Source organism: Orycteropus afer, unplaced genomic scaffold (assembly GCF_000298275.1).
Source record: "Orycteropus afer afer isolate SDZICR_OR568_19922 unplaced genomic scaffold, OryAfe1.0 scaffold00012, whole genome shotgun sequence".
Classification (NCBI taxonomy): domain Eukaryota; kingdom Metazoa; phylum Chordata; class Mammalia; order Tubulidentata; family Orycteropodidae; genus Orycteropus; species Orycteropus afer.
Genome location: NW_006921599.1, coordinates 2,757,169 through 2,774,064, shown reverse-complemented (window position 1 = coordinate 2,774,064; position 16,896 = coordinate 2,757,169). Strand labels below are relative to the sequence as shown.

General features: G+C 40.5%; 1 protein-coding gene across 1 annotated transcript in view; it reads right to left on the bottom strand.

Annotated features, from left to right (window-relative positions):
• The window catches only part of LOC103206239 (N-acetyllactosaminide beta-1,6-N-acetylglucosaminyl-transferase-like), a 42,737-nt gene that overhangs the window by 7,244 nt on the left and 18,597 nt on the right, over positions 1-16,896 (bottom strand). Inside the window, exon 2 of the mRNA XM_007951682.1 lies at positions 3,047-3,139. Coding sequence (XP_007949873.1) covers positions 3,047-3,139 — 93 coding nt within the window. The remainder of the gene's footprint in view (positions 1-3,046; positions 3,140-16,896) is intronic.

The following is a 16,896-nucleotide window of genomic DNA, read 5'->3' as shown; positions in this document are numbered from 1 at the left end:
ATATGTATATATCCCATATCTCTTGGAGCTTCTGTTTTACAGAGAAAGATGGTAAAATATATAGTATGCAAACTGATGAAGAAAACAAGTTAGAGGTTACAAAGACATTATAATCAGAGATGGGAGCTCCAAGTTCAAGACCAAAGAACCAGACTGGTGTTCTGTGATTCTGAGTGTTGAGAGGGCTTAGAAAGGGTTTAGGAGCCACAGTAGTGCAGTGGTTAAGTGTTTAGCAGTGAACTGAAAGATCAGCAGTTTGAATTCACCAGCCACTCCGTGGGAGAAAGATATGGTAGTTTGCATCCATAAAGATTACAGCCTTGGAAACCCTACAGGGCAGATCTACTACAGGGTCACTACAAGCCGGAATCAACTCCACAGAAATGGGTTTGGTGTTTTTTGGTATTGAGGGTGTATAAATAGCCTTGTAACAAGTACTATTACCCATGCTGTGTTGTTGTTAAGTGCCGTCGAGTCGTTTCCGACTCATAGCGACCCCATGCACAGCAAAACTATTACCCATAGACAAGGGAAAAAGATGCACATTTTACTACAGAGTCACTGGTTTGGGTTGTAATACTTCATCTCTTTAAGATTATGCCTTTTTCTTTTTCCAATCTAGTAATTTCTGGGACTAGACAATTCTTATGTCCTGAACTGTGTGGGACTTTCAGATGTTCATTGGTATTAACAGGAACTGAGAAAAAAAGCAAGACATTTATCTGGGAGGGGTTTGGGCTACTTAAACTTGTACACTGAGCTAGAGTCTAATATCAAGACCCCCCCACACACACACACACACACAATGTGATGATAAAGGTGCATACAAAAATACAAGCCAAACTAATCTATACCTTCTCTATTGAGGTAGGGCCTGGATATAGGTAATGGCAAGGACCTCAGGGTACGGCCCTACCTGAGGCATAGTGGAACAGCAGAGATCTAGAACTGCAAAGTAATGACACTATATGAGACACTGTTGTAGATGTTGGAGTCCTCAGGCATTACAGCTGAAGAAGAGGTAGACAAGTAACTCACAGGATGACTGAGGTGGTCCTAGAAGGTGATAGTGGTTGGTAGAAGGATCTTGAGAAGACAGCATATCCCAAATATTGAGAACCTGACTGATGGTGAAGTCAGAAGATCTAGGAGATCAAAGAGCAAAGCGATCTTCTCTCTATTTCACCCTTCTACAAGGACAGGCTGTGATGGGAATATGGGTAGGTGATGGGAATATGAGTAGGTGGGACACATAATCCTCTGGGGAAACCTGTAGATGATGAGGGTGAGATTAAAATATGCTTGAGTAGACTGGAGCTTCGGTACAGAGATGTGACAGGGCTGCCCTCTACAGCTGAAGGGGGCTATCAAGAGAGAGAAATGAGGAAGAGTTGGGTGGGATGGAGATCTGTAAAGAAGCAACAATGCAGCTTTTACCTGAAATGATAGGTGTGGGTAAGACAGAATAATGAGTGAAGCTGTAGATTGAGAGGAGGAATGGAGGCAAAGCTTTGTTAACGCAGGGAGAGAAGGCCCAAACTCCATATTCACTCATCCATTCATTCCTTTATTCCCTCATTCTCTGAATAAGTACTTATTGCATGCCCACTATGTAACAGGCTACCTGGAAAGTGTGTCAGGACTTCTAGAAGAGCCAAGTGCAAGTTAGGGTTATCAGGGAGGGGTGGAAGGGAGGAGGAAAGAAGGACTTACTTCCTATTACCAACTTATTACTGAGCTTCATATGAAAAGTAATGGGAAAATTTGAAAATGGTAATGTACAACATGATAAACATAATGTCACTAGATTGTACATGCGAAGAATGTTGAAATGGTAAACGTTTTGTTACATATACATTTAACCAAAGGATCTCTGGTGGCACAATGGTTAGGGCATTTGGCTGCTAACCAAAAGGTCAGCAGTTCAAATCCACCAGCTGCTTCATGGGAGAAAGATGAGGCAATCTGCTTTGGTAAAGAATTACAGCCTTGGAAACCCGATGGGGCAGTTCTACTCTGTCCTATGGGGTTGCTATGAGTGGGAATTGACTTGACAGTAGTATATTTGTTTTTTTAATATTTAGCCAAATCAAAAACCAAATTCATTGCCATCAAGTTGATTCCAACTCATGACAACTCCATGTGTGCAGAGTAGATCTGCTCCATAGGGTTTCTGCAGGTTGTGTGACATTTAGGGAGGAGATTGATTGCTTGGCTTTTCTTCTGAGGTGCCTCTGAGTGCATTCAAACCATCAACCTTTCAGTTAGTAGTCAAGTGCTTAACTGTTTGTGCCACTGAGGGACTCTTTATATATATTTAGCACAATAAAAAATAATTAAAACAAAAGAAAAAAAGTATGCTAGGGACAAAATCCTTCTCCATAATGGTCTGTAGGAATGAAAACTTCCTATGGTTTCTGTTCTTGTCCATTTGGAGGAGGAACCTCATTAGTGCCACCTGCCCACAGGCCAGAGCTGTGGCAAACACCTCCAGCTTTCCAACCCACAAGGAAGTGCTACTATAGGAGAGCAAGCGACCTCTGGAGGAAGCAGAGGTTGATATTAGGAGCATGGTGAGAACATGGAGTCACTTCCCATCCTGACCACTTTCCTCTCCTAATAACCTTCTCCCAAAAAATAGAGAAAGAAGCATAAGCAATAAGAAGGCTCAAACTAGCAAGAAGAAAGTACCATTATAGTTTGTACCTACTACTTTATCTCCATAGGTAATTATGAGTGGAGAAGGTGTTGGGAGAGGTTTAAGCTTATTTTTCAAGGACTCCAAAGACTATGCCTCTGGCTCCTCTACTTAAAAATGAACTCAAAACTCACTGCCATTGAGTTGATCCCGACTCACCACGACCCCTCCTTGGATTTCTAAGGTGGTATCTCTATGGAAGTAGATTGTCCAATCTTCTTTCTGAGGAGTGGATTATCTAAATACACCAGCAGTTCTTTCTTCATGAACACCCCTGTATTCCACAATGATCTTCTTAACAGCAACATGCAGGGAAGCCTAAAAGCCTGAAAGGAAAGGAATGCTCACCATGGCAGCCACCATGCTTATCTTCCATGTCAATCCACTTCACAGCTCTGAGGTTACCGATCCAGGATGCATTGGGCATGGAGCCAGGAACATCTGCAAAGTTGATTTAAAAAAAAAAAAAAGCAGAACTGAGAACCAAGAGAGAAGGGCACCAACTTTATCAATTAAGGTCCCAAGTCATGCTTATTTTTTTTCAGTATCAGTATATTATCTTTCATATCAGAGTTTTCATCACAAGTGCAAGATCACAAAGGCTTGTGGTGTGACTATTTGGTAGGTATAGACCTATAATATGGATCTACTGTTTTTTTTTATAACATATGCCCAAACCTGCAAAAAAAGAGCCCAAGAAATATCAGAATATGAAACCATAATACAGATGAGAAAGTTGGGGGTTTCTGGTTTACGTCCCAATGGGCTTTGGTTGAGTTTACATTCAATTCTAGAATTTAAAATTTTTAGGACTTTCCAGGGTGTGGTGGTAAGAAGCATGTGCCCTCTTCTAATAACATGATTTCTATCTTAAAGTGAGAGCGCAGGAAAATGGCTTCCTCAACTAAACATCTATGGCCTTAGTGCTAATGGTCAAACTGAGTCCAAGGTGTGTTTTCTTACATGATGTTGCAACACTAGGCATGCAGAAGGAAAACAGCTGTATACATAACAAACATACATAAATAAATCCTTTAATATAATATTCCTCTGTTGAAACACTTATTGAGAATCTAATACGGCTAAGCATCATGCTAGACACAGGGGATAGAGATAAGTAAGACCTGCTTCATCATCACCCTATGGAAAACGATGAACTTACTGGCCCAAGAATATTCCTTGAGCTTTGAATTTTTCCTAGGAAGACTGGTGTGCACTGACCCACCCATCTTTTCTTACTTCCATATCTTTTGATCAAAATTTCAGTTCCTTACCCATTACCTAATTCACCTTTGAAGACCTTTTCTTTCTTTTTTTCAGAAGTGATTGAGATATGTTATTTATTTGGTGGAAACAGTGCAATCAGAAGGGAGATTCAGAAGAACACAAGGGTGGCTGTGTGAAAATGGAGTCATGGTCCAGAAGTCTTTTGCCCTCCCAGATGCTGGGCTGGTAAAGAATTCTCTTGAGTGGCAGGAATGGAGTGGTTTACTGGGATGGGACAACTTGGGAAAAGTTGAGGTTATTAGAATCTAATAAATGACTGAACAGGCACCAAGAGTGTTCTGCCTTTCTGATACTCGGTACTATGCCATGTTTTTCTAAGAGTTAGCCTTTTCTTAAAAAAAAAAAAAGTCTTTAGGTTGCTAAGCCTGAGTTTCTCAACCTGGACACTATTGACACTTTGGGCTAGATAATTCCTTCTTTTGGGGGTTTTCCTGTGTATTATAGGATGTTTAGTAGCATCCCTGCCTCTTCTCACTAGATGCCATTAGCAGCCCCCAGCCCAGTTGTGTCAATCAAAGATGTTTCCTGACTTTGCAAAATGTTCCCTGGGGAAGCAAAATCACCCTGTTTGAGAACACTGTGCTAAGCTATCTCAAATAACTCTCTCCATCTCAATAAATTCCTAGATAGGCTACAGAGATTGACAAGCCTGTAATTATATACAGTAGTTATATGCCAAGATGATAGTGTAAAAATATAAAAGTCATTACTGGAAAAAGATTATATGGGAATCAACTTAAATGCCTCTTAATAGCTGCCACATTTTTACCAGTGACAAAGCAATCTGGACTAAATTTTTATGTAATGGCACTATAAAATAGTATCTCTATGCAAATTGCTTCTTAATTATTGATAAGATATATTATGCTAGGCAGAATAATGGCCTCCCCCAAAGATGTACACATCCTAATCTCTGGAAATTGTGAATTTATTAATAAATAAATTGTGAATTTATTATATTACATGGCAAAAGGGAACTAAGGGTGCTAACCAGCTGACTGTAAAGTAGAGAGATTATCTTGGATTATGGGGGGGAAGCAATCTATCTAATCACATGAGTCCATAAGAGTGGAAGAGGAAGAAGAAAAGGAGGTTAGAGTGGTGTGAAAAGAAAGTTACCTGCTATTGCTAGCTTTGACGATAGAAGAAGGGGCCATGAGCCAAGGAATGCAAGTAGCCTCTAGATGCCGGGAAAGGCAAGGAAAACTGTTCCTACCCAGAGCCTACAGAAAGAAATACAGAGTGCCAATGCCTTGATTTTAGCCAAATAAGATCTGTGTTAGACTTCTGACCTACAGAACTATAAAATAATGTATTTGAATTAAGCTGTTAAATTTGTGGTAATTTGCTATGGTTGTTGTTGTTATTTGGCTGTCGAGTCAGACCCAACTCATAGCGACCCTTCCTTGGATTTCCAAGGCAGTATCACTACAGAAGTAGATTACCCAACCTTCCTTCCAAGGAGTGGCTGGTGGGTTTGAACCGCCAGCCTTCTGGTTAGCAGTGAAGTGCCTTAGGCACTATGCTACCAGAGCTCCTATTTGCTATGGTAGCAAGTATAAAATTAATATACACAGTAATGAAAAAATATTACCTAAGGCACTTGACTGCTAACTGGAATGCTGGCGGTTCAAACCCACTCCTCAGAAGGAAGGTTGGGCAATCTACTTTCATAGTGATACCGCCTCGGAAACCCAAAAAGGGGTCGCTATGAGTCAGGTCTGAGTTGAGGGCACATAACAACAACAACAAGATGACAGATATTTTGTTTCTATTTTTCAAACTTTTATTGTGATTTGGCTGAAAGTTAGCAGAAATAAATAATAGGTAAAAAATAAACAAAACAGTTTATACACATTTTGTTTCATGATACTGACTGCAGTCCCCACAACGTAACAGCACTCTTCCCACTTCTTCCCTGTGGTTACCATTTTCCTTTGTCTTTCTCTCCTATCCCTTCCTGCCTTCTGAACTTTAACCAGAAGGTAGGCAGTTCAAACCCACCAGCTGTTCCATGGGAAGAAGATGAAGTAATCTACTTCCGTAAAGATTTATAGCTTTGGAAACCCAATGGGGGTCACTATGTGTTGGAACCGACTCAATGGCAATGGGATTGATTTCGTTTATCTGAAAGGAAGCTTTCTTGTTTGGTTCCTAGCACACATTTTAAAAGAATTTAGAATAAAACTTGCCATAGTTAAATAGGTGAGAGGAGAGGGAGAGTGGAAAAGCAAAGAGATAATTTGGTATATTTAATTATGTCATCAAGATCGGCTGATGTGTATGTGATTTTTACGACACTACACCTCACTGGCAACTAACAACAATAACTTTGATTAAATAACTACATCAGAAAAGGGTGAATAAAATATTTCCAGGGTAAAAATTCTCAACCTCTTTTAAGTGATTATGTCTTTAAAATGACAAGATATTTTTTCCATGTTTTTCATTTCCATTAATATTGATAAGCCCAAACAGATTCTGACTCAGAAACACATTTCATTATTCATTAGATATAAGATTCTTGATATTTATAATTAATGATCCTCCTTCTTAAAAATAAATACATGCATCTATTAACCTCCTGCGAGATCTGGTAGCATGGTGCCTAAGGCATTTGACTGCTAACCAGAAGGCTGGAGGTTCAAACCCACCAGTCATTCCTCGGAAGGAAGATTGAAGGTGGTGAGTTTGGTTTTTTTGATTTATTAACCTCCCACTAATGAAATCCCAAACTTCACCTTCTATACTTTGTTTGATGGCAGGTCTCAAATATGTCTATGCGTAAGTATCATTCATGCATTTAAAACAGGGCCAGGAAAAGGGCAAATATAAAGTTGAATTCTACTTTGTGTTTTTTGCAAGCATACTGAGGTCACAGAAATGCCTCTAGGAATGGGGAGAGACTCCTACTTCAAGTGTAGCTCCTGGTCTGGGAGCACTGACATCACCTATAAGCATTACCTAGAAAGATGTCTGAAATGACATATGGATTCTCAGGCCTCATCCCAGGCCTCCTGCCCCACCCCACAAACTGCATCTTCTCAAGAGGCCAGGGGATTCCGGGGCAGAGTCAGGTTAGTGAAGTTCTGGGCTGTGAGCAACACTGTGAAGAGGACACAGCTTGTGCTGGGAGCTCTAGCCTTTTTTTTTTCCTTCTGTCCTTCAAGTCTTTCCCTTAGCCTTCATTAGATTTCTAGGTTAGCTTCTTACTTGCTCTTCTGCTGTTGTTAGGTACTGTTGAATCCATTCCAACTCATACAGCAGAGTAGAACAGCCCCAAGCAGTTTCCTAGGCTGTAATTCTTATGCGAGCAGAGCAGATTACCAGGTCTTTTCTCCCACAGAGCAGTGGGTGGGTTCCAACTGCAGACTTTTCCATTAGTAGTTGAGTGCTTAACCGTTGCACAACCAAGGCTCCTTACTTACTCTCCGAGTCTCTCTCAAAATCTGCTTTTGGATAGTCTGGCACTATACCTTAACTTTTATTCTTTGGTTAATTTAAGTTACTTGTGCCCACTCATGGGAATATATGCATTTTAATTGTTGTCAGTTGCCATAGAGTCAGCTCTGACTCCTGGTGAGTGACGCCAGGTACAACAGAACAAAATGGTGCCTGGTCCTGTGTCTTCATGATCACTGGGGTGCTCAAGTCTACTGTTGTGGCCACTGTGTATTTTGGTGGCATAGTGCCTAAGGCACTTGACTGCTAACCAGAAGCCTGGCAGTTCAAACCCACCAGCCACTCCTTGGAAGGAAGGTTGGGCAATCTACTTCTGTAGTGATACCACCTCGGAAACCCAAGGAGGGGTCGCTGAGTTGGAGGCTCATCTTCTAGCACTATAATGGACAATACTCTGTCATAAACCATAAGGTTTTCATTGGTTGATTTTCAGAAATAGGTTGCCAGGCCTTTCTTCCTAGTCTGTCTTAGTTTGGAAGTTCTGCTAAAACCTGTCCACCATGGGTGACCCTGCTGATACTTGAAATACTGGTGATATAGCCTCCAGCATCCCAGCAACTGGTAGCATAGTGGCTAAGGCACTTGACTGCTAACCAGAAGGCTGGCGGTTCATACCCACCAGGTACTCCTCAGAAGGAAGATGGGGCAATCTACCTCTGTAGTGATACTGCCTCGGAAACCCAAGGAGGGGTCGCTATGAGTCAGGTCCGACTTGACGGCACATAACAACAGCAACAATCCCAGCAACACACAAGCCACCACAGTATGACAAACTGACTGACTGGTGGTAGATTCATTTTAATAGACCTCTCAAATCATCTCCCTGAAGACAGCAGCCCACCTATTATGGGAAAAAGTGTGTTGAGCAGAGGGCCTTTGATTGCACAGCATTGGCCTATAGGAGATGCTTGATGAATATGAGTGGCCCAATCATCTCAGTCTTTGGTGTGAATGGTGAGGGTGCTGCAAGTCAGGCAGGCTTGATTGCTACTTTGGTTTCCCAGAAAGCCATAGTAATTTCATGTGTAATAATGTCTCAGTGTTGAAAAGTATTTTATTCTACCCTTCTAACAAGGGCTGATCAATTTCAGTTAGCTCTATAGAAGTTGCCAAGGTGGTCATCAACCAGCCATTCTCTGTATTTGTCTAGTATGACTGGCTCAAAGAGGACATAAAACACTCCACAAGACTTATGGTGAGAGCTCAATGTGAATATTTTATAGGCATCAGTTAGTTATTACTTTAAAGAGATAATGGCAAGTAGAAGATTGGATAGCCTAAATGTACAGTGTGCCCACTGTTCAGTAGGTAATTTAATTTGGCTTGGGTAAAAGCTATCAATCCCATTACTCATGCTGCTGCCCAGGTATACTTTCTACTCCCTAAAAATCTCTACTAAGTCCAGCTCAGTTTCCTGTTTTTCTCCCAGAGACTGACCTCAGGCAAGAGTGCTTGGATGGAAAAGATCTGATGGAAAAGACTGGCCTAAGGATTAGGGAATTTAGTTCTCGATCCAGTTTTGCTATTAACCAGCTGTGTGTCCTGGGGCGCCATTCAACTTCTCTGAGCATCACCTTTCAAATAGAGCAGTTTCTCTACTTCAGTGCCTTTCAACCTCTTCGACTGCAACTACAGAATAATTTTACACATGACCTAACACACACACACACACACACACACACACATATGTATGTAAAGCAAACAAACAAAAAGTATATATACATACATAGCAAAACACACACATATATGTATATGTACATAAAGCAAACAAAAGTTTCACCAAAAAAAGCCACTTAGGCTTTTTATAAGCAATCCACGTGTTTATTTTCTATTCTTTTCTAGAATAATCCAGTCTTCAAAATTCTGGTCAAAACCCATTAAAGTGATTTCTGGATCCACTAATGGATAAAACTACTATTTATAAAACACTGGATATGATGATTTGTTATTATTGGTGTTACTATTATTATTTTAGGAGCACTGGTGGCGTAATACCTAAGGCCTTTGACTGCTAACCAGAAGGCTGGCAGTTTAAACCCACCAGCCACTACTTGGAAGGAAGGCTGGGCAATCTACTTCCGTAGAAATACTGCCTCAGAAACCCAAGGAGGGGTGTCATTTTGCCAGGATTCTAGTAAGGTAGTTATAGCTATATGAGCATGAGTCTACCCTCAATTCCCAAGAATCTCAGGAAAGGCCTATTTTTCATTATTTCTAGGATGAGGCCAAAAAAAAAAAATTTCTAATATTATCAGAGAAAACATTTTTAAGTATAAAATTCAATTCTCTAATTTGCTCTTCATAGGCTTAGGTGAACAAGATTTGAGATAAAGTTTACAGAGTAACCAGGAATGTTTTCCTTGGGACTTAGCCTTTTTTAGCCAAATAACTGTGTTTGTTGAATAAATGAATATGATTTGTTTAAATGCAATGCAAGCTTTATTTATACAGTAAGTCCCTGGGTTATAAACATTCAACTTCACAGACAACTCATACCTTTAACATTATATAAATTTGCTTTCACTTTGAAATGACTGAACCAACTCCTACACCCACCCACTGCCATCAAGTCAATTCTGACTTATAGTGACCCTATAGGACAGAGCAAAAGTGCCCTATAGGGTTTCTAAAGCTGTAAATCTTTATGCAAGCAAACTGCCTCATCTTTCTCCCGTGGAGCAGCTGGTGGGTTTGAACCACTGACCTTTAGGTTAGCAGCTCAATGCTTAACCAACCCTTACCACAAAGCATTCTTCATCACAATCACCTTCACTTGCTGCACATGCAGCATTTAAATCACTGAAAAAGATTCTGAGTCAATTCCAACTCTTAGTGACTGCCACTGGGTTTCCAAGGCTATAAATCTTTATGGAAGGAGATTGCTTCATCTTCTTTCTTCAGAGCAGCTGGTGGGTTTGAACTTCTGACTTTCTGGTTAGGAATGTCTTACCCTCTATGCCATCAGAGCTTCTTTTCTTATAGCAAAGTCAGGCTAAATAAGAACCTGTTCCACTTTACCCAAAAATTCCCAGCAAATCCTTTGTTCAGGGAGAGACTGGAGGCTAGTGTAGGCTGGAGCCCCTCTCTGTCTCTCCCTCATGAGCTTTCCCCCAACCCCTTCTCTTTAATAAACTTTGGTTCATGAGGACACTCTGCCTCTCTTGCTTCAATTCTGTCAGCAGAGGCAAGGGCCCTCGCTCAGGGTTCCAGGACCCTCTGTGGCAGAACTGTGCTCCACTGAGTTTTAAATGGATGATTTTTTGCAAGTAGATTGCCAGGCCTTTCTTTTGAAATACCTCTGGGTGGATCTGAACCACCAACATTTCGATTAACAGCCTGTTTGCACTACCCAGGGACTCAGAGAGGAGTTCAAATCTCTGCTGCTGCTATTAATAATTGTATGACCTTGAACCAGAGCTTCATCTCTTTCAGATGTAGCATACGAACCTTTTTAAAAACTCCACAGGGTTTTGTTAGTGCTAAATGATATGTATATGCTGTGCCTAAAACATTTGACTGCTAACTAGAAGGCTGGTGGTTCAAATCCACCAGCCATTCCTCGAAGGAAGATTGGGCGATCTACTTCTGTAGAAATACTGCTTTGGAAACCCAAGGAGAGGTCGCTATGAGTTGGATCTGACTCAATGGCAGTGAGTGATGCTGTGCTTAGCATAGTGTCTGATACATGTAACTACTCAACAAAATGGTTGAAAAAATGAATCCCTCTGAACAAACTGAAAATCACAGGGACAATGTGGTTGTGGAAGTGAATGATTTTTTTCAACTATAATCTAAGGCTGGGTTTTCAATCTCAACACTAGTGACAATGGGGTTAGGACAATTCTCAGTTGCTGGGGACTGTGGTATGCGCTGCAGCATGTTTAGCAGCAACCTTGGCCTCTACCCACTAGTTGCCTGTAGCAACCTCTGCCCTCAAACTGTAATATTCAAAAATATCTCCAGATATTGCCATATGTCCCATGGAGGGGCAACATCACCCTGGTGAAGAACCACTGATCTCAAGTAAAAGAATAAAATATTATATATTCCAGAATATGAAATATGACTAGATATGAGCAGAATATGAAATTATTAAAAAGTAGAATATGAAATATGAGATTCTTCTATTGAATGTAGCAATATACATATACATATATAATAAAACCATGGACAACTATCTGCATATGAAATGAGATGGAAATACATTTTAAAACAAAATTAATATTATATTGCTTTTATATTTTTAAAAGTTTATTTATATGCATCTGAATCTCATTTGTTTTGTTGATTCAGTAATTGTGCTTGTGAATATCCTAAAAATATAATTCAACAGAAGAGAAGAAAGTTACACAAAACCTTCATTGCTATCTTTAACAACAAAAAAATTGAAAAAATTACCTAATTACAGGGTAATGTAGAGTTAAATAGCTTGTAGCCTCTTTTTCTGATTGTTAATTTGGGTCAGTTTTAGAAATTGAAAAAAAAAACCAAACTTTTGTTTTCACCTACCACTGTTCAGTAATCACTTAAGATTTTTAGGGCAAGACACTTAAGAGATTGCTGTTTTGTTTCATGTGGATGTTTTCTAGACCTCTGAAGTGCCTAAGATAATGGCATACATAGCATCCTTGAAATGACAACCTTGTATTCACCTCTGATAACTGCCATCTATTCCATGGGCATATATATATATATACCAAACTCACTGCTGTCCAGTCTATTTGACTCATAGCGACCCCTCCTTGGGTTTCCGAGCTGCTATCTTTACAGAAGTAGCTTGCCCAATCTTTCCTTCCAAGGAGTGGTTGGTGGGCACTATACCACCAGAGCTCCAATATGCCAATATATATATATGATGGAATGAGGAAAGGAAGAAGCAGAATCCAAAATTTTAAAACTTTTACTCAAATAACAATTTTAAATAAATAAATAAATAAAATAGATTATGTTCACACAAAGAACTAAGGAAATTGCCTGAGTGTATCCTTTTCTAACTTAAATGAACGTTTGGGCCCTAGTATTGCTTTATAGCCACCCTGTGCCTCTGACTCAGTCTGCATGATCATGAGTTATATCCAGACCACTACCTAGCCAGGTTGTCAAGCCCTAGAACCAATCCTGTAACCCTTTCCTATCTTCAGTCATGTACATATCCCAATCATGGTCCTTTCCCTGATTGTGTAGTCCCGCCTGCAACGGTCATGAATATATCTGCCACCAATCATAATTTTGTGATGATTCCCTTTGTTTTCAGTCATATGTAATTAGCCCCATGGCCAGGACTCAGAAGACTCCATTCAGCTTTCTGTACTGTGTACATGCTGATGGTTTCCCTCATCCTGGGTAATTGTCTTTGTCTTGTTTTTGTCTTGTCAAAGTGTTATTAAAGTTTCTCTGTTGAAAGAAAAAGAGAGACCAGAATTTTAGAATGGAAGGGATTGTAGACATTTTCTAATATTTTCACCTTCATTACCAAATGGTGTAAACTAGAGCCTAGGAAATTTAAGTGAATTATTTGGGAGTATGCATGTGCTAAGGAGCCCTGGTGGTGCAATGGTTAAGCATTTGGCTGCTAACCGAAAAGTCAGCAGTTCCAACCCACCAGCCTCACCATGGGAGGAAGATGTGGCCGTCTGCTTCTGCACAGATTACAGCCAAGAAAACCCTATGGGACAGTTCTACTCTGTCCTACTGGGTCACTATAAGTTGGAATTAACTTAAAGTCAATGGGTTTGGTTTTCTTGGTTTTTGATGGATGATAAATAACTTGTTGACTTCATTTCAAGATAATTTATTCATTTATTCAAATGGTTCTTGCATGCCTCCTGTGTTCCAGAATAGATGCTGGGAATAAAGCCATGAATAAGATGTTCTTGGAGCTTTTGGCCTCATCAAACTGTTGGGTATTTTTAGCAGCAGCCCAAATGCCTTCACTCATGAGTCTGTCTTGGATAGTCTTCTGGTGAAGATTAGAAAAGTTGAGTGAAATGTGAAGACATGTCGGCAATCCTTGGCCCAGAGCAATTCAGATTCTGTTAGAGTCCTGACTTCAATACTGACCTTGATCCATTGGCCGAAGGCCTACATCTCTCTTTGACTGTTTATCACCTTTTACTCTTGTCAAACACTCTTTTAATTGTGGCATATCTTCCAGAGACAGAGAAGGGCATCAGCTTTACTACTCTCAGGCTATAACCTTACAACCCTTCTCCTCTTTCCTTCACTAAACCACAGCATTTGTCAAAATTCTTCACCCTCATGATGAACCTGAATTCACTTCCAGCTATGACTACTGAAGTTCTGTGCAGTCTGGGAGCCACCAGCTAATTTCCAATCTACCCATGGTTTTTCAAGCCTTATCTAATTTATAATAGTGCTGTCCAAATGCATCCCATTCTTTCTTTGTAGTCACTGCCCTAGCTCAGGTGCTCAATTTCTCTCAACAAAACCAGTTGCCATCAAGTTGATTCCAACTCCTGGTGACCCCATGTGTGTCAGAGTAGAACTGTGCTCCATAGGGTTTTCAACGACTTAGTTTTCAGAAGTAGCTCACCAGTCTTTCTTCTGAGGCACTTATAGTTAGGCTTGAGCCTCCAACCCTTCAGTAAGCAGCTGAGTGCTTTAACTGAATCACTCAAGGACTCCATCTCTCAAGATTATTTTAATTGCATACAAACTGGTCTCTTTGCCTTAAGATGGCCTTAAGATGGTTCAACATTTAAAAAACACAAGATTACACATGAAAGTTTGGACTGCCAGCAGTTGTGATGACAATTCATTGGAACTTTAGGCAGCCCAGGAGCCCTCAAGCCATCCTTATCCCTACAATCTGGCCCTCACTTACATTAACTGCCTAGGTCCTGTCCACACAAGTGCAAGGGTCTCAAACACACTTCTGGGAAGTCGTAGTCTTCCATTTCCAAGTAGCTTTCTGAACCTTGGCTTATGCAAATATGTGTTGTTATTATTGTTGCTGGTTGCCATCTAGTCCACTCAGACTCATGGCGACACCATGTGCTACAGAGTAGAACTGCTCTTTAGGGTTACCTTAGCTATAATCTTTGTGGAACTAGACTGCCAGGCCTTTTCTTTGGTGGTACCACTGAGTGAGTTTGAACTGCCAACCTTTAGGTTAGCAGTCCAGTGCAAACTGTTTCCATCACCCAGGGACCTGATACAAATACAAGAAAATGTGCTCAAACTTGTTAGGAAGTAAAGTTACTAACGTCAAAACCCTATGGTGCTTCTCCTCTTTATACACTTATCAAACTGGCCACGATTTAGAAATGATACCACCCAGTACAGGATATGGTATAGTGGAATGGGACTCTCAAACCTGTGGCAAAAAAACTCACTGCCATTGAGTGGATTCTGATTCATAGAGAGCCCCAATGGGTTTCTGAGGCAATAAATCTTTATGGAAATAGATTGCCCGGTCTTCCTTCTGTGGAGTGGCTGGTGGGTTTGAACCGCCAACCTTCTGGTTAGTAGTCAAATGCCGTAGGCACTGCACCACCAGAGCTCCTTTCACACCTGTGAGTGGGAGTGTAAACTGGTGCAATTGTTGGAAGAGCAATATGATCCTCTATATCAAAATCCTTGTGTTGTTGTTAGGTGTAGTTAGGTTGACTCCGACTCATAGTGACCCTGTGTATAATAGAATGAAACACTGCCCAGTCCTACACCATCCTCACAATGCTTGCTATGCTTCAGCTCATCATTGCAGCCACTGTGTCAATCTATCTCGTTGAAGGCCTTCCTCTTTTTTGCTGACCCTCTACTTTAACAAGCATGATAACCTTCTCCAGGGACTTGTCCCTTCTAACGTGACCGAAAATGTGCATACCTTTGATTCAGCAGTCCAACCTATTGGTATTGGTGGGAAACTATTTGTAATATTTAAGGCAATGTTAAGGTCCCTGGGTGGCACGAGAAATTTGCTCTTAGCTGCTAACCGAAAGATTGGTGATTCAAACCCACCCAGCAGCTCCGCAGAAGAAACACCTGGCAATCTGCGTCTGTAAAGATTACAGCCAAAAAAACTCTATGGAGCAGCGCTAGTCTATAACATACGGAATAAACCTGAGTCAGAATCATCTCGATGGTAACAGGTTCATTTTTTTATTTTTGTTTTTATAACAGTTAAGAGAAGAGACTCTGACATTTAATTCCCTGCATTTAAGTCCTTGCTCTGCCAATTACCAGCTATGAGACCACTGACAGGTTGTTGTTGTTGTTGTTATGTGTCGTCGAATCGGACCTGACTCATAGTGACCCCTCCTTGGATTTCCGAGGCAATATCACTACAGAAGTAGATTGCCCCATCTTCCTTCTGAGGAGTGGTTATCTAATCTAATCTCTCTGTTCCTCAGTTTCCTTATTTGTAAATTAGGGTAAAAACTGTATCTACTTCTTGGAATTATTGTAAAGTATGTTATATATGCAAAATATTTTGAATGGTGCTTGGTACATAGTATATGCTGTAAAAGTATTAATTATCATCAAGTATCCATTTTATTAATAATAATTGACTATAATTATTATTACTGATAGGGGTCAGTGGTGATGCAGTGGTAGAATTCTCGTCTTCCAATGAGGAGACCTGGGTTGAATTACCACCCAATGCATTTCATTAGCAGCCACTTCCCATCTGTTTGTGGAGGCTTGTGTGTTACCATGATGCAGAACAAATTTCAACAGAGCTTCTAGACTAAGATGGACTAGAAAGAAAGGGCTGATGATCAACTTCTGAAAGTTAGCCTATGAAGATCCTGTGGGTCACAGCAGAATATTATCTAATATACTGCAAGAAGATGAGCTTAGGTTGGAAGATCCTAGATAGGGTGGGAGAACAATGTGGAACAAAACTCAAAATCATTAAAAAAAAAAAAAAAAGACCAGGTTTGTGGGTCTGATACAGCCTGGTGAGACCCCTGAGACTGGGCTCCTAGCTACTCTTCAAGTCTGTAACTGAACTTACTCCTGTGGCTTCCAACCAAACAATAGACAGGCATATAGGGTGAACACTGACACCACGTAGATACGCTCCTTGGAGTGATCAATCATGGGAGAACAGTAGGGCAGTGTTTGTTTGCACAGGGAGACAGCTGAGGGGTCGGGAATGCATGAGAAGGAAGAACACAGGGAAGAGGTAACTACAGGGAGGAAGTGGGAAGAGAGCTGTTACATTGTTGGGAATTACAGTCAATGTTATGAAACAAAATGTGTATGAACTGCTGTATGGAAAATGAATTTGCTCTGTAAACTTTCACCCGAATCACAATAAAAATTTTTTTTTTAAAAAAGATGAGCTTAGGTTGGAAGGTACTCCAGAAACACAGTAGCTCCAAAAATGGACTTGGGCTGCAACAATCATAAATATAGCAACACATTAATAACATCATAAAGATGGCAGTACCAAGCAGCATATTATTCTGTTGACCCTGGGG